This window comes from Oncorhynchus gorbuscha, unplaced genomic scaffold, assembly GCF_021184085.1.
Source record: "Oncorhynchus gorbuscha isolate QuinsamMale2020 ecotype Even-year unplaced genomic scaffold, OgorEven_v1.0 Un_scaffold_370, whole genome shotgun sequence".
Taxonomy (NCBI): Eukaryota; Metazoa; Chordata; class Actinopteri; order Salmoniformes; family Salmonidae; genus Oncorhynchus; species Oncorhynchus gorbuscha.
Window position 1 is genome coordinate 702,346 of NW_025745222.1, and position 27,741 is coordinate 730,086.

Sequence of the window (27,741 nt, forward strand, 5' to 3'; positions counted from 1 at the left end):
GCAGTACAGACCTGACATGATTATACTACAGGTACCACACCAAGCAGTACAGACCTGACATGATTATACTACAGGTACCACACCAAGCAGTACAGACCTGACATGATGATACTACAGGTACCACACCAAGCAGTACAGACCTGACATGATGATACTACAGGTACCACACCAAGCAGTACAGACCTGACATGATGATACTACAGGTACCACACCAAGCAGTACAGACCTGACATGATGATACTACAGGTACCACACCAAGCAGTACAGACCTGACATGATGATACTACAGGTACCACACCAAGCAGTACAGACCTGACATGATGATACTACAGGTACCACACCAAGCAGTACAGACCTGACATGATGATACTACAGGTACCACACCAAGCAGTACAGACCTGACATGATGATACTACAGGTACCACACCAAGCAGTACAGACCTGACATGATTATACTACAGGTACCACACCAAGCAGTACAGACCTGACATGATGATACTACACACCAAGCAGTACAGACCTGACATGATTATACTACACACCAAGCAGTACAGACCTGACATGATGATACTACAGGTACCACACCAAGCAGTACAGACCTGACATGATTATACTACAGGTACCACACCAAGCAGTACAGACCTGACATGATGATACTACAGGTACCACACCAAGCAGTACAGACCTGACATGACCTGACATGATACTACAGGTACCACACCAAGCAGTACAGACCTGACATGATGATACTACAGGTACCACACCAAGCAGTACAGACCTGACATGATTATACTACAGGTACCACACCAAGCAGTACAGACCTGACATGATTATACTACAGGTACCACACCAAGCAGTACAGACCTGACATGATTATACTACAGGTACCACACCAAGCAGTACAGACCTGACATGATACAGATACTGACAGGTACCACACCAAGCAGTACAGACCTGACATGATTATACTACAGGTACCACACCAAGCAGTACAGACCTGACATGATGATACAGACCTGACATGATTATACTACACACCAAGCAGTACAGACCTGACATGATGATACTACAGGTACCACACCAAGCAGTACAGACCTGACATGATGATACTACAGGTACCACACCAAGCAGTACAGACCTGACATGATGATACTACAGGTACCACACCAAGCAGTACAGACCTGACATGATGATACTACAGGTACAGACCTGACACCAATACTACAGTACAGACCTGACATGATGATACTACAGGTACCACACCAAGCAGTACAGACCTGACATGATGATTATACTACAGGTACCACACCAAGCAGTACAGACCTGACATGATGATACTACAGGTACCACACCAAGCAGTACAGACCTGACATGATTATACTACAGGTACCACACCAAGCAGTACAGACCTGACATGATGATACTACAGGTACCACACCAAGCAGTACAGACCTGACATGATGATACTACAGGTACCACACCAAGCAGTACAGACCTGACATGATGATACTAAGCAGTACAGACCTGACATGATGATACTACAGGTACCACACCAAGCAGTACAGACCTGACATGATGATACTACACCAAGCACACCAAGCAGTACAGACCTGACATGATTATACTACAGGTACCACACCAAGCAGTACAGACCTGACATGATGATACTACAGGTACCACACCAAGCAGTACAGACCTGACATGATTATACTACAGGTACCACACCAAGCAGTACAGACCTGACATGATGATACTACAGGTACCACACCAAGCAGTACAGACCTGACATGATTATACTACAGACCTGTGACCACACACCAAGCAGTACAGACCTGACATGATGATACTACAGGTACCACACCAAGCAGTACAGACCTGACATGATTATACTACAGGTACCACACCAAGCAGTACAGACCTGACATGATGATACTACAGGTACCACACCAAGCAGTACAGACCTGACATGATGATACTACAGGTACCACACCAAGCAGTACAGACCTGACATGATGATACTACAGGTACCACACCAAGCAGTACAGACCTGACATGATGATACTACAGGTACCACACCAAGCAGTACAGACCTGACATGATGATACTACAGGTACCACACCAAGCAGTACAGACCTGACATGATGATACTACAGGTACCACACCAAGCAGTACAGACCTGACATGATGATACTACAGGTACCACACCAAGCAGTACAGACCTGACATGATTATACTACAGGTACCACACCAAGCAGTACAGACCTGACATGATGATACTACAGGTACCACACCAAGCAGTACAGACCTGACATGATGATACTACAGGTACCACACCAAGCAGTACAGACCTGACATGACTACAGGTACCACAGTACACCTGAAGCAGTACAGACCTGACATGATGATACTACAGGTACCACACCAAGCAGTACAGACCTGACATGATGATACTACACACCAAGCAGTACAGACCTGACATGATTATACTACAGGTACCACACCAAGCAGTACAGACCTGACATGATGATACTACAGGTACCACACCAAGCAGTACAGACCTGACATGATGATACTACAGGTACCACACCAAGCAGTACAGACCTGACATGATGATACTACAGGTACCACACCAAGCAGTACAGACCTGACATGATGATACTACAGGTACCACACCAAGCAGTACAGACCTGACATGATGATACTGCAGTACAGACCTGATGATGATACTACAGGTACCACACCAAGCAGTACAGACCTGACATGATGATACTACAGGTACCACACCAAGCAGTACAGACCTGACATGATGATACTACAGGTACCACACCAAGCAGTACAGACCTGACATGATTATACTACAGGTACCACACCAAGCAGTACAGACCTGACATGATACCATACTACAGGTACTACACACCAAGCAGTACAGACCTGACATGATGATACTACAGGTACCACACCAAGCAGTACAGACCTGACATGATGATACTACAGGTACCACATGATGATACCAAGCAGTACAGACCTGACATGATGATACTACAGGTACCACACCAAGCAGTACAGACCTGACATGATTATACTACAGGTACCACACCAAGCAGTACAGACCTGACATGATGATACTACAGGTACCACACCAAGCAGTACAGACCTGACATGATGATACTACAGGTACCACACCAAGCAACAGACAGTACAGACAGACTGACATGATTATACTACAGGTACCACACCAAGCAGTACAGACCTGACATGATTATACTACAGGTACCACACCAAGCAGTACAGACCTGACATGATGATACTACAGGTACCACACCAAGCAGTACAGACCTGACATGATTATACTACAGGTACCACACCAAGCAGTACAGACCTGACATGATGATACTACAGGTACCACACCAAGCAGTACAGACCTGACATGATTATACTACAGGTACCAACACCAAGCAGTACAGACCTGACATGATTATACTACAGGTACCACACAAGCAGTACAGACCTGACATGATTATACTACAGGTACCACACCAAGCAGTACAGACCTGACATGATGATACTACAGGTACCACACCAAGCAGTACAGACCTGACATGATTATACTACAGGTACCACACCAAGCAGTACAGACCTGACATGATTATACTACAGGTACCACACCAAGCAGTACAGACCTGACATGATGATACTACAGGTACCACACCAAGCAGTACAGACCTGACATGATGATACTACAGGTACCACACCAAGCAGTACAGACCTGACATGATGATACTACAGGTACCACACCAAGCAGTACAGACCTGACATGATGATACTACAGGTACCACACCAAGCAGTACAGACCTGACATGATTATACTACAGGTACCACACCAAGCAGTACAGACCTGACATGATGATACTACAGGTACCACACCAAGCAGTACAGACCTGACATGATTATACTACAGGTACCACAGGTACCAAGCAGTACAGACCTGACATGATTATACAGTACAGGTACAGGTACCACACCAAGCAGTACAGACCTGACATGATTATACTACAGGTACCACACCAAGCAGTACAGACCTGACATGATTATACTACAGGTACCACACCAAGCAGTACAGACCTGACATGATTATACTACAGGTACCACACCAAGCAGTACAGACCTGACATGATTATACTACAGGTACCACACCAAGCAGTACAGACCTGACATGATTATACTACAGGTACCACACCAAGCAGTACAGACCTGACATGATGATACTACAGGTACCACACCAAGCAGTACAGACCTGACATGATTATACTACAGGTACCACACCAAGCAGTACAGACCTGACATGATGATACTACAGGTACCACACCAAGCAGTACAGACCTGACATGATTATACTACAGGTACCACACCAAGCAGTACAGACCTGACATGATGATACTACAGGTACCACACCAAGCAGTACAGACCTGACATGATTATACTACAGGTACCACACCAAGCAGTACAGACCTGACATGATTATACTACAGGTACCACACCAAGCAGTACAGACCTGACATGATTATACTACAGGTACCACACCAAGCAGTACAGACCTGACATGATGATACTACAGGTACATGATGATACACACCAAGCAGTACAGACCTGACATGATGATACTACAGGTACCACACCAAGCAGTACAGACCTGACATGATTATACTACAGGTACCACACCAAGCAGTACAGACCTGACATGATGATACTACAGGTACCACACCAAGCAGTACAGACCTGACATGATGATACTACAGGTACCACACCAAGCAGTACAGACCTGACATGATGATACTACAGGTACCACACCAAGCAGTACAGACCTGACATGATGATACTACAGGTACCACACCAAGCAGTACAGACCTGACATGATGATACTACAGGTACCACACCAAGCAGTACAGACCTGACATGATTATACTACAGGTACCACACCAAGCAGTACAGACCTGACATGATGATACTACAGGTACCACACCAAGCAGTACAGACCTGACATGATGATACTACAGGTACCACACCAAGCAGTACAGACCTGACATGATGATACTACAGGTACCACACCAAGCAGTACAGACCTGACATGATGATACTACAGGTACCACACCAAGCAGTACAGACCTGACATGATGATACTACATGGTACCACACCAAGCAGTACAGACCTGACATGATGATACTACAGGTACCACACCAAGCAGTACAGACCTGACATGATGATACTACACACCACCAAGCAGTACAGACCTGACATGATGATATACTACAGACCTGACATACCACACCAAGCAGTACAGACCTGACATGATGATACTACAGGTACCACACCAAGCAGTACAGACCTGACATGATTATACTACACCCAAGCAGTACAGACCTGACATGATGATACTACTACCACACCAAGCAGTACAGACCTGACATGATGATACTACAACCAAGCAGTACAGACCTGACATGATGATACTACAGGTACCACACCAAGCAGTACAGACCTGACATGATTATACTACAGGTACCACACCAAGCAGTACAGACCTGACATGATTATACTGACATACAGACCTGATGATGATACTACAGGTACCACACAAGCAGTACAGACCTGACATGATTATACTACAGGTACCACACCAAGCAGTACAGACCTGACATGATTATACTACAGGTACACACCAAGCAGTACAGACCTGACATGATGATACTACAGGTACCACACCAAGCAGTACAGACCTGACATGATTATACTACAGGTACCACACCAAGCAGTACAGACCTGACATGATGATACTACAGGTACCACCCAAGCAGTACAGACCTGACATGATTATACTACAGGTACCACACCAAGCAGTACAGACCTGACATGATTATACTACAGGTACCACACCAAGCAGTACAGACCTGACATGATGATACTACACACCAAGCAGTACCACATGATTATACTACAGGTACCACCAAGCAGTACAGACCTGACATGATGATACTACAGGTACCACACCAAGCAGTACAGACCTGACATGATTATACTACAGGTACCACACCAAGCAGTACAGACCTGACATGATGATACTACAGGTACCACACCAAGCAGTACAGACCTGACATGATTATACTACAGGTACCACACCAAGCAGTACAGACCTGACATGATTATACTACAGGTACCACACCAAGCAGTACAGACCTGACATGATGATACTACACACCAAGCAGTACAGACCTGACATGATGATACTACAGGTACCACACCAAGCAGTACAGACCTGACATGATGATACTACAGGTACCACACCAAGCAGTACAGACCTGACATGATGATACTACAGGTACCACACCAAGCAGTACAGACCTGACATGATGATACTACACACCAAGCAGTACAGACCTGACATGATGATACTACACACCAAGCAGTACAGACCTGACATGATGATACTACAGGTACCACACCAAGCAGTACAGACCTGACATGATGATACTACACACCAAGCAGTACAGACCTGACATGATGATACTACAGGTACCACACCAAGCAGTACAGACCTGACATGATTATACTACAGGTACAGACACATGATGATACCAAGCAGTACAGACCTGACATGATTACCACACCAAGCAGTACAGACCTGACATGATTATACTACAGGTACCACACCAAGCAGTACAGACCTGACATGATGATACTACACACACCAAGCAGTACAGACCTGACATGATGATACTACACACCAAGCAGTACAGACCTGACATGATTATACTACAGGTACCACACCAAGCAGTACAGACCTGACATGATGATACTACACACCAAGCAGTACAGACCTGACATGATGATACTACAGGTACCACACCAAGCAGTACAGACCTGACATGATGATACTACAGGTACCACACCAAGCAGTACAGACCTGACATGATTATACTACAGGTACCACACAGTACAGACCTGCAGTACAGACCTGACATGATGATACTACAGGTACCACAGTACAGACCTGAAGCAGTACAGACCTGACATGATGGTATACAGACCTGACATGATGATACTACACACCAAGCAGTACAGACCTGACATGATGATACTACAGGTACCACACCAAGCAGTACAGACCTGACATGATGATACTACACACCAAGCAGTACAGACCTGACATGATGATACTACACACCAAGCAGTACAGACCTGACATGATGATACTACAGGTACCACACCAAGCAGTACAGACCTGACATGATGATACTACACACCAAGCAGTACAGACCTGACATGATGATACTACAGGTACCACACCAAGCAGTACAGACCTGACATGATGATACTACAGACCTGACATGATGATACTACAGGTACCACACCAAGCAGTACAGACCTGACATGATGATACTACAGGTACCACACCAAGCAGTACAGACCTGACATGATGATACTACAGGTACCACACCAAGCAGTACAGACCTGACATGATGATACTACACACCAAGCAGTACAGACCTGACATGATGATACTACACACCAAGCAGTACAGACCTGACATGATGATACTACACACCAAGCAGTACAGACCTGACATGATGATACTACACACCAAGCAGTACAGACCTGACATGATGATACTACAGGTACCACACCAAGCAGTACAGACCTGACATGATGATACTACACACCAAGCAGTACAGACCTGACATGATGATACTACACACCAAGCAGTACAGACCTGACATGATGATACTACACACCAAGCAGTACAGACCTGACATGATGATACTACAGGTACCACACCAAGCAGTACAGACCTGACATGATGATACTACAGGTACCACACCAAGCAGTACAGACCTGACATGATGATACTACACACCAAGCAGTACAGACCTGACATGATGATACTACACACCAAGCAGTACAGACCTGACATGATGATACTACACACCAAGCAGTACAGACCTGACATGATGATACTACACACCAAGCAGTACAGACCTGACATGATGATACTACACACCAAGCAGTACAGACCTGACATGATGATACTACAGGTACCACACCAAGCAGTACAGACCTGACATGATGATACTACAGGTACCACACCAAGCAGTACAGACCTGACATGATTATACTACAGGTACCACACCAAGCAGTACAGACCTGATGATACATGATGTATAGACCTGACATGATGATACCACACCAAGCAGTACAGACCTGACATGATGATACTACACACCAAGCAGTACAGACCTGACATGATTATACTACAGGTACCACACCAAGCAGTACAGACCTGACATGATGATACTACAGGTACCACACCAAGCAGTACAGACCTGACATGATGATACTACAGGTACAGACCTGACACCAACCAAGCAGTACAGACCTGACATGATGATACTACACACCAAGCAGTACAGACCTGACATGATTATACTACACACCAAGCAGTACAGACCTGACATGATGATACTACAGGTACCACACCAAGCAGTACAGACCTGACATGATTATACTACAGGTACCACACCAAGCAGTACAGACCTGACACCACACCAAGATTATACTACAGATGTACCACACCAAGCAGTACAGACCTGACATGATGATACTACAGGTACCACACCAAGCAGTACAGACCTGACATGATTACTACACCCAAGCAGTACTACATGTACCACACCAAGCAGTACAGACCTGACATGATGATACTACACACCAAGCAGTACAGACCTGACATGATGATACTACACCACACCAAGCAGTACAGACCTGACATGATGATACTACAGGTACCACACCAAGCAGTACAGACCTGACATGATGATAGCTGACAGGTACCACAGGTAAGACACCATACCCATCCCCCCCACCAGATTCAGATGTACCAGCTGACCCGTCTCCCCCCCACCAGATTCAGATGTACCAGCTGACCCGATCAGATGTACCAGCTGACCCACCCCCCCCACCAGATTCAGATGTACCAGCTGACCCCCCCCACACCAGATTCTGATGTACCAGCTGACCCGTCTCCCCCCCATCAGATTCAGATGTATCAGCTGACCCGTCTCCCCCACCAGATTCAGATGTACCAGCTGACCCCCCCCCACCAGATTCAGATGTATCAGCTGACCCGTCTCCCCCCACCAGATTCAGATGTACCAGCTGACCCATCCCCCCCACCAGATTCAGATGTACCAGCTGACCCGTCTCCCCCCCACCAGATTCAGATGTACCAGCTGACCCATCTCCCCCACCAGATTCAGATGTACCAGCTGACCCGTCCCCCCCCACCAGATTCAGATGTATCAGCTGACCCGTCTCCCCCCACCAGATTCAGATGTACCAGCTGACCCCCCAGTACAGACCTGACACCCCCACCAGATTCAGATGTATCAGCTGACCCGTCTCCCCCCCCAGATTCAGATGTACCAGCTGACCCGTCTCCCCCCCACCAGATTCAGATGTACCAGCTGACCCGTCTCCCCCCCACCAGATTCAGATGTATCAGCTGACCCGTCTCCCCCCACCAGATTCAGATGTATCAGCTGACCCGTCCCCCCCCCACCAGATTCAGATGTACCAGCTGACCCATCTCCCCCCACCAGATTCAGATGTACCAGCTGACCCGTCTCCCCCCCACCAGATTCAGATGTACCAGCTGACCCGTCTCCCCCCCCACCAGATTCAGATGTACCAGCTGACCCGTCTCCCCCCCCCTGACATGATGATACCAGATTCTGATGTACCAGCTGACCCCCCCACCAGATTCAGATGTACCAGCTGACCCGTCTCCCCCACCAGATTCAAATGTACCAGCTGACCAGTCTCCCCCACCAGGTTCAGATGTACCAGCTGTCCCATCTCCCCCCACCAGATTCAGATGTACCAGCTGACCCGTCTCCCCCACCAGATTCAAATGTACCAGCTGACCAGTCTCCCCCCACCAGGTTCAGATGTACCAGCTGTCCCGTCTCCCCCCCACCAGATTCTGATGTACCAGCTGACCCCCCCCCCCCCCCACCAGATTCGGATGTACCAGCTGACCCGTCCCCCCCCCACCAGATTCTGATGTACCAGCTGACCCATCTCCCCCCACCAGATTCAGATGTACCAGCTGACCCGTCTCCCCCCCCCCCACCAGATTCAGATGTACCAGCTGACCCGTCTCCCCCCCACCAGATTCAGATGTACAGCTGACCCGTCCCCCCCCACCAGATTCAGATGTACCAGCTGACCCAGATGTACCAGCTCCCCCCACCAGATTCAGATGTACCAGCTGACCCGTCCCCCCACCAGATTCAGATGTACCAGCTGACCCATCCCCCCACCAGATTCAGATGTACCAGCTGACCCATGTCCCCCCCCCCACCAGATTCAGATGTACCAGCTGACCCATCTCCCCCCCACCAGATTCAGATGTACCAGCTGACCCGTCCCCCCCCCCACCAGATTCAGATGTACCAGCTGACCCATCTCCCCCCCACCAGATTCAGATGTACCAGCTGACCCGTCTCCCCCCACCAGATTCAGATGTACCAGCTGACCCGTCTCCCCCCCAGATTCAGATGTATCAGCTGACCCGTCTCCCCCCACCAGATTCAGATGTACCAGCTGACCCATCTCCCCCCCACCAGATTCAGATGTATCAGCTGACCCGTCTCCCCCCCCCCCACCAGATTCAGATGTACCAGCTGACCCGTCTCCCCCCACCAGATTCAGATGTACCAGCTGACCCGTCTCCCCCACCAGATTCAGATGTACCAGCTGACCCGTCTCCCCCCACCAGATTCAGATGTACCAGCTGACCCACCTCCCCCCCCACCAGATTCAGATGTACCAGCTGACCCGTCTCCCCCCCACCACCAGATTCAGATGTATCAGCTGACCCGTCTCCCCCCACCAGATTCAGATGTACCAGCTGACCCGTCTCCCCCACCAGATTCAGATGTACCAGCTGACCCGTCTCCCCCCACCAGATTCAGATGTACCAGCTGTCCCAGATCTCCCCCCACCACCAGATTCAGATGTATCAGCTGACCCGTCTCCCCCCACCAGATTCAGATGTACCAGCTGACCCGTCTCCCCCCCCCACCAGATTCAGATGTACCAGCTGACCCGTCTCCCCCCACCAGATTCAGATGTACCAGCTGACCCACCTCCCCCCCACCAGATTCAGATGTACCAGCTGACCCGTCTCCCCCCACCACCACCAGATTCAGATGTACCAGCTGACCCATCTCCCCCACCAGATTCAGATGTACCAGCTGACCCGTCTCCCCCCCCACCAGATTCAGATGTACCAGCTGACCCGTCTCTCCCCCCACCAGATTCAGATGTACCAGCTGACCCGTCTCCCCCCCCCACCAGATTCAGATGTACCAGCTGACCCGTCTCCCCCCACCAGATTCAGATGTACCAGCTGACCCAGCCTCTCCCCCACCAGATTCAGATGTACCAGCTGACCCGTCTCCCCCCCACCACCAGATTCAGATGTACCAGCTGACCCGTCTCCCCCCACCAGATTCAGATGTACCAGCTGACCCGTTCCCGTCCCCCCCCACCAGATTCAGATGTACCAGCTGACCCGTCTCCCCCCACCAGATTCAGATGTACCAGCTGTCCCGTCTCCCCCCCACCAGATTCAGATGTATCAGCTGACCCGTCTCCCCCCACCAGATTCAGATGTACCAGCTGACCCGTCTCCCCCCCCCCCCCACCAGATTCAGATGTACCAGCTGACCCGTCTCCCCCCCCACCAGATTCAGATGTACCAGCTGACCCACCTCCCCCCCCACCAGATTCAGATGTACCAGCTGACCCGTCTCCCCCCCAGATTCCACCAGATTCAGATGTACCAGCTGACCCCCCACTGTCTCCCCCCCCCACCAGATTCAGATGTACCAGCTGACCCGTCTCCCCCACCAGATTCAGATGTACCAGCTGACCCGTCTCCCCCCACCAGATTCAGATGTACCAGCTGACCCGTCTCCCCCCACCAGATTCAGATGTACCAGCTGACCCATCTCCCCCCCACCAGATTCAGATGTACCAGCTGACCCGTCTCCCCCCCCCACCAGATTCAGATGTACCAGCTGACCCGTCTCCCCCCCCCACCAGATTCAGATGTACCAGCTGACCCACCTCCCCCCCACCAGATTCAGATGTACCAGCTGACCCGTCTCCCCCCCCACCAGATTCAGATGTACCAGCTGACCCGTCTCCCCCCACCAGATTCAGATGTACCAGCTGACCCGTCTCCCCCCCACCAGATTCAGATGTACCAGCTGACCCGTCTCCCCCACCAGATTCAGATGTACCAGCTGTCCCGTCTCCTGCATGACTACCACAGGGACCTCTACGTCCATCTGGAACAGCATGAGATAGGACCGTCTCTCTACGCTGCTCCCTGGTTCCTCACGGCCTTCGCCTCGCACTTCCCTCTGGGCTTCGTAGCTAGAGTGTTTGGTAAGTTACCTCTGGGCTTCGTAGCCAGTGTGGTTGGTAAGTTACCTCTGGTCTCTCTACGCTGCTCCCTGGTTCCTCACGGCCTTCGCCTCGCACTTCCCTCTGGGCTTCGTAGCTAGAGTGTTTGGTAAGTTACCTCTGGGCTTCGCCTCGCACTTCCCTCTGGGCTTCAGCCAGTGTGGTTGGTAAGTTACCTCTGGTCTCTCTCTACGCTGCTCCCTGGTTCCTCACGGCCTTCGCCTCGCACTTCCCTCTGGGCCTTGGTAGCTAGAGTGTTTGGTTCCTCAGTTACCTCTGGGCTTCGTAGCCAGTGTGGTTGGTAAGTTACCTCTGGTCTCTCTACGCTGCTCCCTGGTTCCTCACGGCCTTCGCCTCGCACTTCCCTCTGGGCTTCGTAGCTAGAGTGTTTGGTAAGTTACCTCTGGTCTCTCTACGCTGCTCCCTGGTTCCTCACGGCCTTCGCCTCGCACTTCCCTCTGGGCTTCGTAGCTAGAGTGTTTGGTAAGTTACCTCTGGGCTTCGTAGCCAGTGTGGTTGGTTAGTTACCTCTAGGCTTCGTAGCTAGGGTGTTTGGTTAGTTACCTCTGGGCTTCGTAGCTAGAGTGTTTGGTAAGTTACCTCTGGGCTTCGTAGCCAGTGTGGTTGGTTAGTTACCTCTGGGCTTCGTAGCCAGGGTAGTTGGTTAGTTACCTCTGGGCTTCGTAGCCAGGGTAGTTGGTTAGTTACCTCTGGTCTCTCTACGCTGCTCCTTGGTTCCTCACGGCCTTCGCCTCGCACTTCCCTCTGGGCTTCGTAGCTAGGGTGTTTGGTAAGTTACCTCTGGTCTCTCTACGCTGCTCCCTGGTTCCTCACGGCCTTCGCCTCGCACTTCCCTCTGGGCTTCGTAGCCAGAGTGTTTGGTAAGTTACCTCTGGGCTTCGTAGCCAGTGTGGTTGGTTAGTTACCTCTGGTCTCTCTGGTTGGTTAGTTACTGCTCCCTGGTTCCTCACGGCCTTCGCCTCGCACTTCCCTCTTAGGCCTCTGGGCTTCGTAGCCAGGGTGTTTGGTTAGTTACCTCTGGGCTTCGTAGCCAGTGTGGTTGGTTAGTTACCTCTAGGCTTCGTAGCTAGGGTGTTTGGTTAGTTACCTCTGGGCTTCGTAGCTAGAGTGTTTGGTAAGTTACCTCTGGGCTTCGTAGCCAGTGTGGTTGGTTAGTTACCTCTGGGCTTCGTAGCCAGGGTAGTTGGTTAGTTACCTCTGGGCTTCGTAGCCAGGGTAGTTGGTTAGTTACCTCTGGTCTCTCTACGCTGCTCCTTGGTTCCTCACGGCCTTCGCCTCGCACTTCCCTCTGGGCTTCGTAGCCAGGGTGGGTGGTTAGTTACCTCTGGGCTTCGTAGCCAGGGTGGTTGGTTAGTTACCTCTGTGCTTCGTAGCCAGGGTGGTTGGTTAGTTACCTCTGGGCTTCGTAGCCAGGGTGGTTGGTTAGTTACCTCTGGGCTTCGTAGCCAGGGTGGTTGGTTAGTTACCTCTGTGCTTCGTAGCCAGGGTGGTTGGTTAGTTACCTCTGGGCTTCGTAGCCAGGGTGGTTGGTTAGTTACCTCTGGGCTTCGTAGCCAGGGTGGTTGGTTAGTTACCTCTGGGCTTCGTAGCCAGGGTGGTTGGTTAGTTACCTCTGGGCTTCGTAGCCAGGGTGGTTGGTTAGTTACCTCTGGGCTTCGTAGCCAGGGTGGTTGGTTAGTACCCTGTATGCTTCGTAGCCAGGGTGGTTGGTAAGAAAGCAGAGAGTAATGTTGAGTGTCTTTAGTAGGAATGGAAAGGGGTATTGGAGAAGGTGGAGGTGTGTGAGGTGGAGGTGTGTGAGGTGGAGATGTGTGAGGTGGAGATGTGTGAGGTGGAGGTGTGTGAGGTGGAGGTGTGTGAGGTGGAGGTGTGTGAGGAGGAGGTGTATGAGGAGGAGGAGGTGCGTGAGGAGGAGGAGGTGCGTGAGGAGGAGGAGGTGCGTGAGGAGGAGGAGGAGGTGCGTGAGGAGGAGGTGTATGAGGAGGAGGTGTATGAGGTTCAGATGTCACAGTCTTCAGTCTGCTGGCCTGGGGTCAGATTTCAAATACATTTCCTTTACCAAGGAAACTGCTGTTTTGTTGTCCTCCCTCCGTCTCACCTGCTGTTGTGTTGTCCTCCCTCCGTCTCACCTGCTGTTGTGTTGTCCTCCCTCCGTCTCACCTGCTGTTGTGTTGTCCTCCCTCCGTCTCACCTGCTGTCGTGTTGTCCTCCCTCCGTCTCACCTGCTGTTGTGTTGTCCTCCCTCCGTCTCACCTGCTGTTGTGTTGTCCTCCCTCCGTCTCACCTGCCTGCCTGCACTGAGACCTACTATCATGTCATGTTGTTGCTTCTCCTCCTGAATTTGCCCTCTCTGTCTCTCTCTCTCTCTCTCTGTCTGTCTGTCTCTCTGTCTCTCCTCTCTCCTCCAGACATGTTGTTTCTCCAGGGTTCGGAGGTGATCTTCAAGGTGTCGCTAAGTCTTCTGGGTAGTCACAAGCCCCTGATCCTACAGCACGACAGTCTGGAGTCTATAGTGGACTTCATCAAGACTACATTACCTAACCTGGGACTAGTCCAGATGGAGTTAGACCATCAACCAGGTAGACTGGTGGGGGGGTCTATAGTTGACTACATTACCTAACCTGGGACTGGAGGGTGGTTGGTTAGACTACCTTACCTAACCTGGGACTGGTGGGTTAGTCCTCCCTTCGTCTATGGTCTATAGTTGACTACATTACCTAACCTGGGACTGGTCCAGATGGAGAAGACCATCAACCTTTTACACCTGCATTGTTTGCTGTTTGGGGTTTTAGGCTGGGTTTCTGTACAGCACTTTGAGATATCAGCTGACGTACCAGAAGGGCTATATAAATAAATTTGATTTGATTTGATTTGATTTGAACCAGGTAGACTGGTGGGGGGTCCTATAGTTGACTACATTACCTAACCTGGGACTGGAGGTTGGGGTCTATGGTCTATAGTTGACTACATTACCTAACCTGGGACTGGAGGGGGTCTATGGTCTATAGTTGACTACATTACCTAACCTGGGACTGGTGGGGGGGGTTATAGTTGACTACATTACCTAACCTGGGACTGGAGGGGGGGGAGGATGGTCTATAGTTGACTACATTACCTAACCTGGGACTGGTGGGGGGGGTCTATAGTTGACTACATTACCTAACCTGGGACTGGTGGGGGGGTCTATAGTTGACTACATTACCTAACCTGGGACTAGTCCAGATGGAGAAGACCATCAACCAGGTAGACTGGTGGGGGGTGGGGGTGACTACATTACCTAACCTGGGACTGGTGGGGGGTCTATGGTCTATAGTTGACTACATTACCTAACCTGGGACTGGTGGGGGGTTGTGTATAGTTGACTACATTACCTAACCTGGGACTAGTCCAGATGGAGAAGACCATCAACCAGGTAGACTGGTGGGGGGGTCTATAGTTGACTACATTACCTGTCCCTCCGTCTAACCTGGGACTGGTGGGGGGGGGTCTATGGTCTATAGTTGACTACATTACCTAACCTGGGACTAGTCCAGATGGAGAAGACCATCAACCAGGTAGACTGGTGGGGGGTCTATAGTTGACTACATTACCTAACCTGGGACTGGTGGGGGGGGGTCTATGGTCTATAGTTGACTACATTACCTAACCTGGGACTGGAGGGGGTCTATGGTCTATAGTTGACTACATTACCTAACCTGGGACTGGAGGGGGGTCTATGGTCTATAGTTGACTACATTACCTAACCTGGGACTAGTCCAGATGGAGAAGACCATCAACCAGGTAGACTGGTGGGGGGGTCTATGGTCTATAGTTGACTACATTACCTAACCTGGGACTGGAGGGGGGTCTATGGTCTATAGTTGACTACATTACCTAACCTGGGACTGGTGGGGGGTCTATGGTCTATAGTTGACTACATTACCTAACCTGGGACTGGAGGGGGAGTCTATGGTCTATAGTTGACTACATTACCTAACCTGGGACTGGAGGGGGAGGTAGACTACATTACCTAACCTGGGACTAGTCCAGATGGAGAAGACCATCAACCAGGTAGACTGGTGGGGGGTGGGGGGTGACTACATTACCTAACCTGGGACTGGTGGGGGGGTTGTCTATGGTCTATAGTTCACTACATTACCTAACCTGGGACTGGTGGGTGGGGGGTCTATAGTTGACTACATTACCTAACCTGGGACTAGTCCAGATGGAGAAGACCATCAACCAGGTAGACTGGTGGGGGGTTGTCTATAGTTGACTACATTACCTAACCTGGGACTGGAGGAGGGAGGTAGACTACATTACCTAACCTGGGACTGGTGGGGGGGTCTATGGTCTATAGTTGACTACATTACCTAACCTGGGACTGGTGGGGGGGTCTATAGTTGACTACATTACCTAACCTGGGACTAGTCCAGATGGAGAAGACCATCAACCAGGTAGACTGGTGGGGGGGTCTATAGTTGACTACATTACCTAACCTGGGACTGGAGGGGGAGGTAGACTACATTACCTAACCTGGGACTGGTGGGGGGGTCTATGGTCTATAGTTGACTACATTACCTAACCTGGGACTGGTCCAGATGGAGAAGACCATCAACCTTTTACACCTGCATTGTTTGCTGTTTGGGGTTTTAGGCTGGGTTTCTGTACAGCACTTTGAGATATCAGCTGATGTACGAAGGGCTATATAAATAAATTTGATTTGATTTGATTTGATTTGAACCAGGTAGACTGGTGGGGGGGGTCTATAGTTGACTACATTACCTAACCTGGGACTGGAGGGGGTCTATGGTCTATAGTTGACTACATTACCTAACCTGGGACTGGAGGGGGGTCTATGGTCTATAGTTGACTACATTACCTAACCTGGGACTGGTGGGGGGGGGTCTATAGTTGACTACATTACCTAACCTGGGACTGGAGGGGGGTCTATGGTCTATAGTTGACTACATTACCTAACCTGGGACTGGTGGGGGGGGGTCTATAGTTGACTACATTACCTAACCTGGGACTGGTGGGGGGGTCTATAGTTGACTACATTACCTAACCTGGGACTAGTCCAGATGGAGAAGACCATCAACCAGGTAGACTGGTGGGGGGTGGGGGTGACTACATTACCTAACCTGGGACTGGTGGGGGGGTCTATGGTCTATAGTTGACTACATTACCTAACCTGGGACTGGTGGGGGGGTCTATAGTTGACTACATTACCTAACCTGGGACTAGTCCAGATGGAGAAGACCATCAACCAGGTAGACTGGTGGGGGGGTCTATAGTTGACTACATTACCTAACCTGGGACTGGTGGGGGGGTCTATGGTCTATAGTTGACTACATTACCTAACCTGGGACTAGTCCAGATGGAGAAGACCATCAACCAGGTAGACTGGTGGGGGGGGGGTCTATAGTTGACTACATTACCTAACCTGGGACTGGTGGGGGGTCTATGGTCTATAGTTGACTACATTACCTAACCTGGGACTGGAGGGGGGTCTATGGTCTATAGTTGACTACATTACCTAACCTGGGACTGGAGGGGGGGTCTATGGTCTATAGTTGACTACATTACCTAACCTGGGACTAGTCCAGATGGAGAAGACCATCAACCAGGTAGACTGGTGGGGGGGTCTATGGTCTATAGTTGACTACATTACCTAACCTGGGACTGGAGGGGGGTCTATGGTCTATAGTTGACTACATTACCTAACCTGGGACTGGTGGGGGGTCTATGGTCTATAGTTGACTACATTACCTAACCTGGGACTGGAGGGGGAGTCTATGGTCTATAGTTGACTACATTACCTAACCTGGGACTGGAGGGGGGAGGTAGACTACATTACCTAACCTGGGACTAGTCCAGATGGAGAAGACCATCAACCAGGTAGACTGGTGGGGGGTGGGGTGGTGACTACATTACCTAACCTGGGACTGGTGGGGGGGGGGTCTATGGTCTATAGTTCACTACATTACCTAACCTGGGACTGGGATGGGTGGGGGGTCTATAGTTGACTACATTACCTAACCTGGGACTAGTCCAGATGGAGAAGACCATCAACCAGGTAGACTGGTGGGGGGGTCTATAGTTGACTACATTACCTAACCTGGGACTGGAGGGGGAGGTAGACTACATTACCTAACCTGGGACTGGTGGGGGGGGTCTATAGTAGAATACATTACCTAACCTGGGACTGGTGGGGGGGGGGGTCTATAGTTGACTACATTACCTAACCTGGGACTAGTCCAGATGGAGAAGACCATCAACCAGGTAGACTGGTGGGGGGGTCTATAGTTGACTACATTACCTAACCTGGGACTGGTGGGGGGGTCTATGGTCTATAGTTGACTACATTACCTAACCTGGGACTGGTGGGGGGAGGACACTATAGTTGACTACATTACCTAAACTGGGACTGGTGGGGGGGTCTATAGTTGACTACATTACCTAACCTGGAGACTGGTGGGGGGGGAACTATAGTTGACTACATTACCTAAACTGGGACTGGTGGGGGGGTCTATAGTTGACTACATTACCTAACCTGGGACTGGTGGGGGGGTCTATGGTCTATAGTTGACTACATTACCTAAACTGGGACTGGTGGGGGGGGTCTATAGTTGACTACATTACCTAACCTGGGACTGGTGGGGGGGTCTATAGTTGACTACATTACCTAAACTGGGACTGGTGGGGGGGGTCTATAGTTGACTACATTACCTAACCTGGGACTGGTGGGGGGGGGGAGAACAGACTATGGTCTATAGTTGACTACATTACCTAACCTGGGACTGGTGGGGGGGTCTATAGTTGACTACATTACCTAACCTGGGACTGGTGGGGGGGGGGAACTATAGTTGACTACATTACCTAACCTGGGACTGGAGGGGTCTATAGTAGACTACATTACCTAACTTGGGAATGGGGGGGTCTATAGTTGACTACATTACGTAACCTGGGACTGGTGGGGGGGTCTATAGTAGACTACATTACCTAACCTGGGACTGGTGGGGGGTCTATAGTTGACTACATTACCTAAGCTGGGACTGGTGGGGGGGTCTATAGTGGAGACTACATTACCTAACCTGGGACTGGTGGGGGGGTCTATAGTAGACTACATTACCTAACCTGGGACTGGTGGGGGGGTCTATAGTAGACTACATTACCTAACCTGGGACTGATGGGGGGACTACATTACCTAACCTGGGACTGGTGGGGTGGGGAGTGACTACATTACCTAACCTGGGACTGGTGGGGGGACTATAGTTGACTACATTACCTAACCTGGGACTGGGGGGGAACTATAGTTGACTACATTACCTAACCTGGGACTGGTGGGGGGTCTATAGTAGACTACATTACCTAACCTGGGACTGGAGGGGTCTATAGTAGACTACATTACCTAACTTGGGACTGGAGGGGTCTATAGTAGACTGCATTACCTAACCTGGGACTGGTGGGGGGGGGGTCTATAGTAGAATACATTACCTAGCCTGGGACTGGGGGGTCTATAGTAGACTACATTACCTAACCTGGGACTGGTGGGGGTGGGGTCTATAGTAGACCACATTACCTAACCTGGGACTGGTGGGGGGACTATAGTAGACTACATTACCTAACCTGGGACTGGTGGGGGGTCTATAGTAGACTACATTACCTAACCTGGGACTGGTGGGGGGGGGGGGGTTATAGTAGAACACAGACAGTGGAGGACACAGACAGTGGAGGACACAGACAGTGGAGGACACAGACAGTGGAGGACACAGACAGTGGAGGACACAGACAGTGGAGAACACAGACAGTGGAGAACACAGACAGTGGAGAACACAGACAGTGGAGGACACAGACAACAGGAGAACAGACAGTGGAGAACACAGACAGTGGAGAACACAGACAGTGGAGAACACAGACAGTGGAGAACACAGACAGTGGAGAACACAGACAGTGGAGAACACAGACAGTGGAGAACACAGACAGTGGAGAACACAGACAGTGGAGGACACAGACAGTGGAGGACACAGACAACAGGAGAACAGACAGTGGAACACAGACAGTGGAGAACACAGACAGTGGAGAACACAGACAGTGGAGAACACAGACAGTGGAGAACACAGACAGTGGAGGACACAGACAGTGGAGAACACAGACAGTGGAGGACACAGACAACAGGAGAACAGACAGTGGAGAACACAGACAGTGGAGAACACAGACAGTGGAGGACACAGACAGTGGAGGACACAGACAGTGGAGGACACAGACAGTGGAGGACACAGACAGTGGAGGACACAGACAGTGGAGGACACAGACAGTGGAGGACACAGACAGTGGAGGACACAGACAGTGGAGGACACAGACAGTGGAGGACACAGACAGTGGAGGACACAGACAACAGGAGAAATGACAGTGGAGGACAGACAGTGGAGAACACAGACAGTGGAGGACACAGACAGTGGAGAACACAGACAACAGGAGAACAGACAGTGGAGAACACAGACAGTGGAGAACACAGACAGTGGAGAACACAGACAGTGGAGAACACAGACAGTGGAGAACACAGACAGTGGAGAACACAGACAGTGGAGAACACAGACAGTGGAGGACACAGACAACAGGAGGACAGACAGTGGAGAACACAGACAGTGGAGGACACAGACAGTGGAGAACACAGACAGTGGAGGACACAGACAGTGGAGAACACAGACAGTGGAGAACACAGACAGTGGAGGACACAGACAGTGGAGAACACAGACAACAGGAGAACACAGACAGTGGAGGACACAGACAGTGGAGGACACAGACAGTGGAGGACACAGACAGTGGAGGACACAGACAGTGGAGGACACAGACAGTGGAGGACACAGACAGTGGAGGACACAGACAGTGGAGGACACAGACAGTGGAGAACACATGGAGACACAGAGGACACGGGGTGATTTCCAGGTAGTCTGGGGGCAGGGGAGTGGTGCTCTCAAAACACTACTTCCTGGAAACAGAGAACTTTACCCTTTACAAAATTACACACACACACACACACACACACACACACACACACACACACACACACACACACACACACACACACACACACACACACACACACACACACACACACACACACACACACACACACACACACACACACACACACACACACACACACACACACACACACACACTAATAGGTTCAGCCAGTCTGTTTCAGGAGGCCTGAGGACACTACCGATAATTCAACAACACACACACACACATATATAGACACATACACACACACACACACACACACACACACACACACACACACACACACTAATAGGTTCAGCCAGTCTGTTTCAGGAGGCCTGAGGACACTACCGATAATTCAACAACTTAGTTACAGCAATTACACACCCCAGGCGGCTGGTGGCGTCTTTATTGGGGAGGACAGGCTCAGAGTAAAGGCTGGAACGGAGTCATCTACGCCCCCTGTGGTTTCCATGTTGATGTCGTTCTGTCCTCTCCGTTCCAGACGGAGAGCTGTCCTCCCATCCCATCCTACCTCTTCAGGCCCCCCAGAGTACCAGACTGAATGAGCCCTTCACCTCTTCAGGGCCCCCCCCCCCCAGAGTACCAGACTGAATGAATGCCCTTCAGGGCCCCCCCTGAGAGCCAGAATACCAGACTGGATGACCTCTCAAGGCCCCCCTCCCCCTGAGAGCCAGACTGAATGACCTCTTCAGGGCCCCTCCCCCCAGAGTACCAGACTGAATGACCTCTTCAGGGCCCCTCCCCTGAGAGCCAGACTGAATGACCTCTTCAGGGCCCCTCCCCCCAGAGTACCAGACTGAATGACCTCTCAGGCCCCCCCCCCAGAGTACCAGACTGAATGACCTCTTCAGGGCCCCTCCCCCTGAGAGCCAGACTGAATGACCTCTTCAGGGCCCCTCCCCCTGAGAGCCAGACGGAATGACCTCTTCAGGGCCCCTCCCCCTGAGAGCCAGACTGAATGACCTCTTCAGGGCCCCTCCCCCTGAGAGCCAGACTGAATGACCTCTTCTTCTCTTCTAAACGTAGATACTGACAGTGTGTGTGTGTGTGTGTGTGTGTGAATGACCTCTTCTTCTCTTCTAAACTTAGATACTGACTGTGTGTGTGTGTGTGTGTGTGTGTGTGTGTGTGTGTGTGTGTGTGTGTGTGTGTGTGTGTGTGTGTGTGTGTGTGTGTGTGTGTGTGTGTGTGTGTGTGTGTGTGCGTGTGCGTGCGTAGGTGTGTGAGATGGACCTGTCCAATCAGCTGCAGGCGTACGAGGTGGAGTACCACGTCTTACAGGACGAGCTGTGTGACACGCCCGCTCACCTCAACCAATCACAGCGCACCGCCCAGCTGGAACGCACCAATCAGAGCCTCCGACAGCAAAACCTCGACCTGCTGGAGGAACTGCAGGTAAACACACACACACACACTCACTAAACACACACACACACACTAAACACACACACTCACTAAACACACATGTTCTGTGTCTCTCCAGGTGTCCCAGGCTCGTGTGTGTCGTCTGGAAGGACAGGTGGAGGGGCTGGCCCAATCAGAGGCTCTGCTGAGAGAACGGGTGTTTGACCTGGAGGAGGAGAGGAACGGACTGCGGAGCGCCGTCACACACCTACACACACTCCTCACCGCGCTGGGAATACACACGCACACAACGCACGGGGACTTCAACCTGGACCCTCACACACACTCCGCTGCCGACACAGATGGACAGAGAGATGGACAGGGTGTGGACGCCCCCACCAGAGAGGGGCCCAGACTGGGGCAAGGGACAGCGATGTCCTCCCCTCTCCTCCCTCATCCACTGGCTCTACCAGAACACTGAATCCCAGAGGACAGTTCTCCTGTACTAAAGGGGGGGGGGTTCTCTGTCCTCTCTGGGCCAATACTCCACACAACAGTCCTATACACACAGTTACCTTGTCTGTCTGTGTCTCTGCCTGTCTGTGTCTCTGCCTGTCTGTCTCTCTGCCTGTCTGTCTCTCTGTCTGTGTGTCTCTCTGTCTGTGTGTCTCTCTGTATGTGTGTCTCTCTGCCTGCGTGTCTCTCTGCCTGCGTGTCTCTCTGCCTGCGTGTGTCTCTGCCTGTCTGTGTCTCTGCCTGTCTGTGTCTCTGCCTGTCTGTGTCTCTGCCTGTCTGTGTCTCTGCCTGTCTGTGTCTCTGCCTGTCTGTCTCTCTCTCTGTCTGTGTGTCTCTCTCTCTGTCTGTGTGTCTCTCTCTCTGTCTGTGTGTCTCTCTCTCTGTCTGTGTGTCTCTCTGTCTGTGTGTCTCTCTGCCTGTGTGTCTCTCTGCCTGTGTGTCTCTCTGCCTGTGTGTCTCTCTGCCTGTGTGTCTCTCTGCCTGTGTGTCTCTCTGCCTGCGTGTCTCTCTGCCTGCGTGTCTCTCTGCCTGCGTGTCTCTCTGCCTGTCTGTCTCTCTGCCTGTCTGTCTCTCTGCCTGTCTGTCTCTCTGCCTGTGTCTCTCTGGCTGTGTGTCTGTCTCTCTGCCTGTGTCTCTCTGCCTGTCTGTCTCTCTGCCTGTGTCTCTCTGCCTGTCTGTCTCTCTGCCTGTGTCAGTGAGTGTTGAGATGTGTTTATTGCACAGTCTTTGCCATAGGAAACTTGTACACTATATATGCAAAACCAAAATAAAGGGCTTCCGAGGGGCGCAGCGGTCTGTCACTTTTATACTCCCTGGTTCGAATCCCGGCTGTATCATGATTGGGAGTCCCGTAGAGCTCAACGATTGGCCCAGGTCCGGGTTCGGCCGGCGGTCGGCCGTCATTTGTAAATGAGTTTGAATTTGTTCTTAACCGACTTGCCTGAAGTTAAAGATTAAAATAAATAAAAAGATTCACAACAAACCGAAATACTGTCATATCTGCTGTAATGACGAGTACAGTCCAGACAAAGCCCTGGACTCCATCCCCCATGATGCCCTGCTCCACACTGACGGGAGAGAGAGGGAGGAGAGAGAGAGGGAGGAGAGAGAGAGGGAGGAGAGAGAGAGGAGGAGAGAGAGAGGGAGGAGAGAGAGAGGGAGGAGAGAGAGGGAGGAGAGAGAGAGGAGGAGAGAGAGAGGCCCTGACTGTCCTTTCCACGTGATGTGTATCTTTTAATTGATTGTTATTGTCATTACTCTGTTGTTGTTGTTGTCATTACTCTGTTGTTGTTGTTGTCATTACTCTGTTGTTGTTGTCATTACTCTGTTGTTGTTGTCATTACTCTGTTGTTGTTGTTGTTGTCATTACTCTGTTGTTGTTGTTGTTGTCATTACTCTGTTGTTGTTGTTGTCATTACTCTGTTGTTGTTGTTGTTGTCATTACTCTGTTGTTGTCATTACTCTGTTGTTGTTGTTGTCATTACTCTGTTGTTGTTGTTGTTGTCATTACTCTGTTGTTGTTGTTGTCATTACTCTGTTGTTGTTGTCATTACTCTGTTGTTGTCATTACTCTGTTGTTGTTGTCATTACTCTGTTGTTGTTGTTGTCATTACTCTGTTGTTGTTGTTGTTGTCATTACTCTGTTGTTGTTGTTGTTGTCATTACTCTGTTGTTGTTGTTGTCATTACTCTGTTGTTGTTGTTGTTATTACTCTGTTGTTGTCATTACTCTGTTGTTGTTGTTGTCATTACTCTGTTGTTGTTGTTGTCATTACTCTGTTGTTGTTGTTGTCATTACTCTGTTGTTGTTGTCATTACTCTGTTGTTGTCATTACTCTGTTGTTGTCATTACTCTGTTGTTGTTGTTGTCATTACTCTGTTGTTGTTGTCATTACTCTGTTGTCATTACTCTGTTGTTGTTGTTGTTGGCATTACTCTGTTGTTGTTGTTGTTGGCATTACTCTGTTGTTGTTGTTGGCATTACTCTGTTGTTGTTGTCATTACTCTGTTGTTGTTGTCATTACTCTGTTGTTGTTGTCATTACTCTGTTGTTGTTGTTGTCATTACTCTGTTGTTGTTGTTGTCATTACTCTGTTGTTGTTGTTGTTGTCATTACTCTGTTGTTGTTGTTGTCATTACTCTGTTGTTGTTGTTGTTGTCATTACTCTGTTGTTGTTGTTGTTGTCATTACTCTGTTGTTGTTGTTGTTGTTGTCATTACTCTGTTGTTGTTGTTGTCATTACTCTGTTGTTGTTGTTGTCATTACTCTGTTGTTGTTGTTGTCATTACTCTGTTGTTGTTGTTGTTGTTGTCATTACTCTGTTGTTGTTGTTGTTGTTGGCATTACTCTGTTGTTGTTGTTGTTGTTGGCATTACTCTGTTGTTGTTGTTGTTGTTGGCATTACTCTGTTGTTGTTGTTTCTCTATACTTTGAACAACAATACATTTCATATCCTTTGACTAAATTCACCAGATCAGATGTATTCTTTGAGGGGTGAGTGATTGGGTGAGTGAGCGGGTGAGTGATTAGGTGAGTTGGTGGGTGGGTGAGTGAGTGATTGATTGTGTGGGTGAGTGATTGGGTGAGTTGGTGGGTGAGTGAGCGGGTGAGTGATTAGGTGAGTTGGTGGGTGGGTGAGTGAGTGATTGATTGTGTGGGTGAGTGATTGGGTGAGTTGGTGGGTGGGTGAGTGAGTGATTGATTGTGTGGGTGAGTGATTGATTGAGTTGGTGGGTGAGTGGGTGTTTGAGTGGGTGGGTGACTGAGTGGGTGGGTGACTGAGTGGGTGGGTGACTGAGTGGGTGGGTGATTGAGTGGGTGGGTGATTGAGTGGGTGGATGATTGAGTGGGTGGGTGATTGAGTGGGTGGGTGATTGAGTGGGTGGATGATTGAGTGGGTGGATGATTGAGTGGGTGGATGGCTGAGTGGGTGACTGAGTGGGTGACTGAGTGGGTGACTGAGTGGGTGGGTGATTGAGTGGGTGATTGAGTGGGTGGCTGAGTGGGTGACTGGCTGAGTGGGTGACTGAGTGGGTGATTGAGTGGGTGGGTGATTGGGTGGGTGACTGAGTGGGTGATTGAGTGGGTGAGTGAGTGGGTGGTTGAGTGGGTGATTGAGTGGGTGAGTGAGTGGGTGGTTGAGTGGGTGATTGAGTGGGTGACTGAGTGGGTGATTGAGTGGGTGGGTGATTGAGTGGGTGACTGAGTGGGTGATTGAGTGGGTGGGTGATTGAGTGGGTGACTGAGTGGGTGACTGAGTGGGTGACTGAGTGGGTGACTGAGTGGGTGGTTGAGTGGGTGGTTGAGTGGGTGACTGAGTGGGTGACTGAGTGGGTGGTTGAGTGGGTGATTAAGTGGGTGATTGAGTGGGTGGGTGATTGAATACCCTTTTTTCCTCCCCAACATTTTCTGCCACAACCTTAAAATCTCTGTTTACATTTCTACATCAACAAATAACCCTCATTTACATTTTCATCTCTCTTATCAAAGTGAAAATAAACAATTAAATACATTTACTCATTACAATTTTTATTTTATTTTAAATGCATCTTTTTCATGTCCCATACAATCTTTAGTCTCTTATATTTTTGATTAAAATGTATATATATCAACACCACTGTTCAACATGGGTTCAACCCTCTTCAGGACGTGTGGCTCTGGAAGTGTGTGTGTGTGTGTGTGTGTGTGTGTGTGTGTGTGTGTGTGTGTGTGTGTGTGTGTGTGTGTGTGTGTCTGTGTGTGTGTGTGTGCTGAGGACTGACTGTTCAGCTCCTCTTCCAGTTGACTGGAGCTCAAGAGAGTGAATTCACCCTTCATCTACACTAATGCCTACAGCGTGTGTGTGCCAACCAAGGAGTCTGCCAGGACTGGTGCCCTGGGTTTATCTTGACTCTCTTTCCTACACCGCGCCCTGCCTCTCTCCGCGCCCTGCCTCTCTCCCTCTCCTCCCTCCCTCTCTCCATGCCCTGCCTCTCTCCTCTCCTCCCTCCCTCTCTCCACGCCCTGCCTCTCTCCTCCCTCCCTCTCTCCACGCCCTGCCCTGCCTCTCTCCTCTCCTCCCTCCCTCTCTCCACGCCCTGCCCTGCCTCTCTCCTCTCCTCCCTCCCTCTCTCCACGCCCTGCCCTGCCTCTCTCCTCCCTCCCTCTCTCCACGCCCTGCCCTGCCTCTCTCCTCTCCTCCCTCCCTCTCTCCACGCCCTGCCCTGCCTCTCTCCTCCCTCCCTCTCTCCACGCCCTGCCCTGCCTCTCTCCTCCCTCCCTCTCTCCACGCCCTGCCCTGCCTCTCTCCTCTTCTCCCTCCCTCTCTCCACGCCCTG

At 50.4% G+C, this 27,741-nt stretch overlaps 1 protein-coding gene across 1 annotated transcript; it reads left to right on the forward strand.

Annotated features, from left to right (window-relative positions):
- Positions 1-6,095: 6,095 nt before the first annotated feature.
- LOC124018003 (TBC1 domain family member 1-like) lies at positions 6,096-23,610 on the forward strand. Its single transcript, XM_046333260.1, has 6 exons — positions 6,096-6,123; positions 12,352-12,511; positions 14,959-15,082; positions 15,748-15,793; positions 22,784-22,960; positions 23,049-23,610. The coding sequence occupies exons 1-6, from the start codon at positions 6,109-6,111 to the stop codon at positions 23,388-23,390; spliced, it is 864 nt and encodes a 287-aa protein (XP_046189216.1). The 5' UTR covers positions 6,096-6,108; the 3' UTR covers positions 23,391-23,610.
- The last annotated feature ends 4,131 nt before the right edge of the window (positions 23,611-27,741 follow it).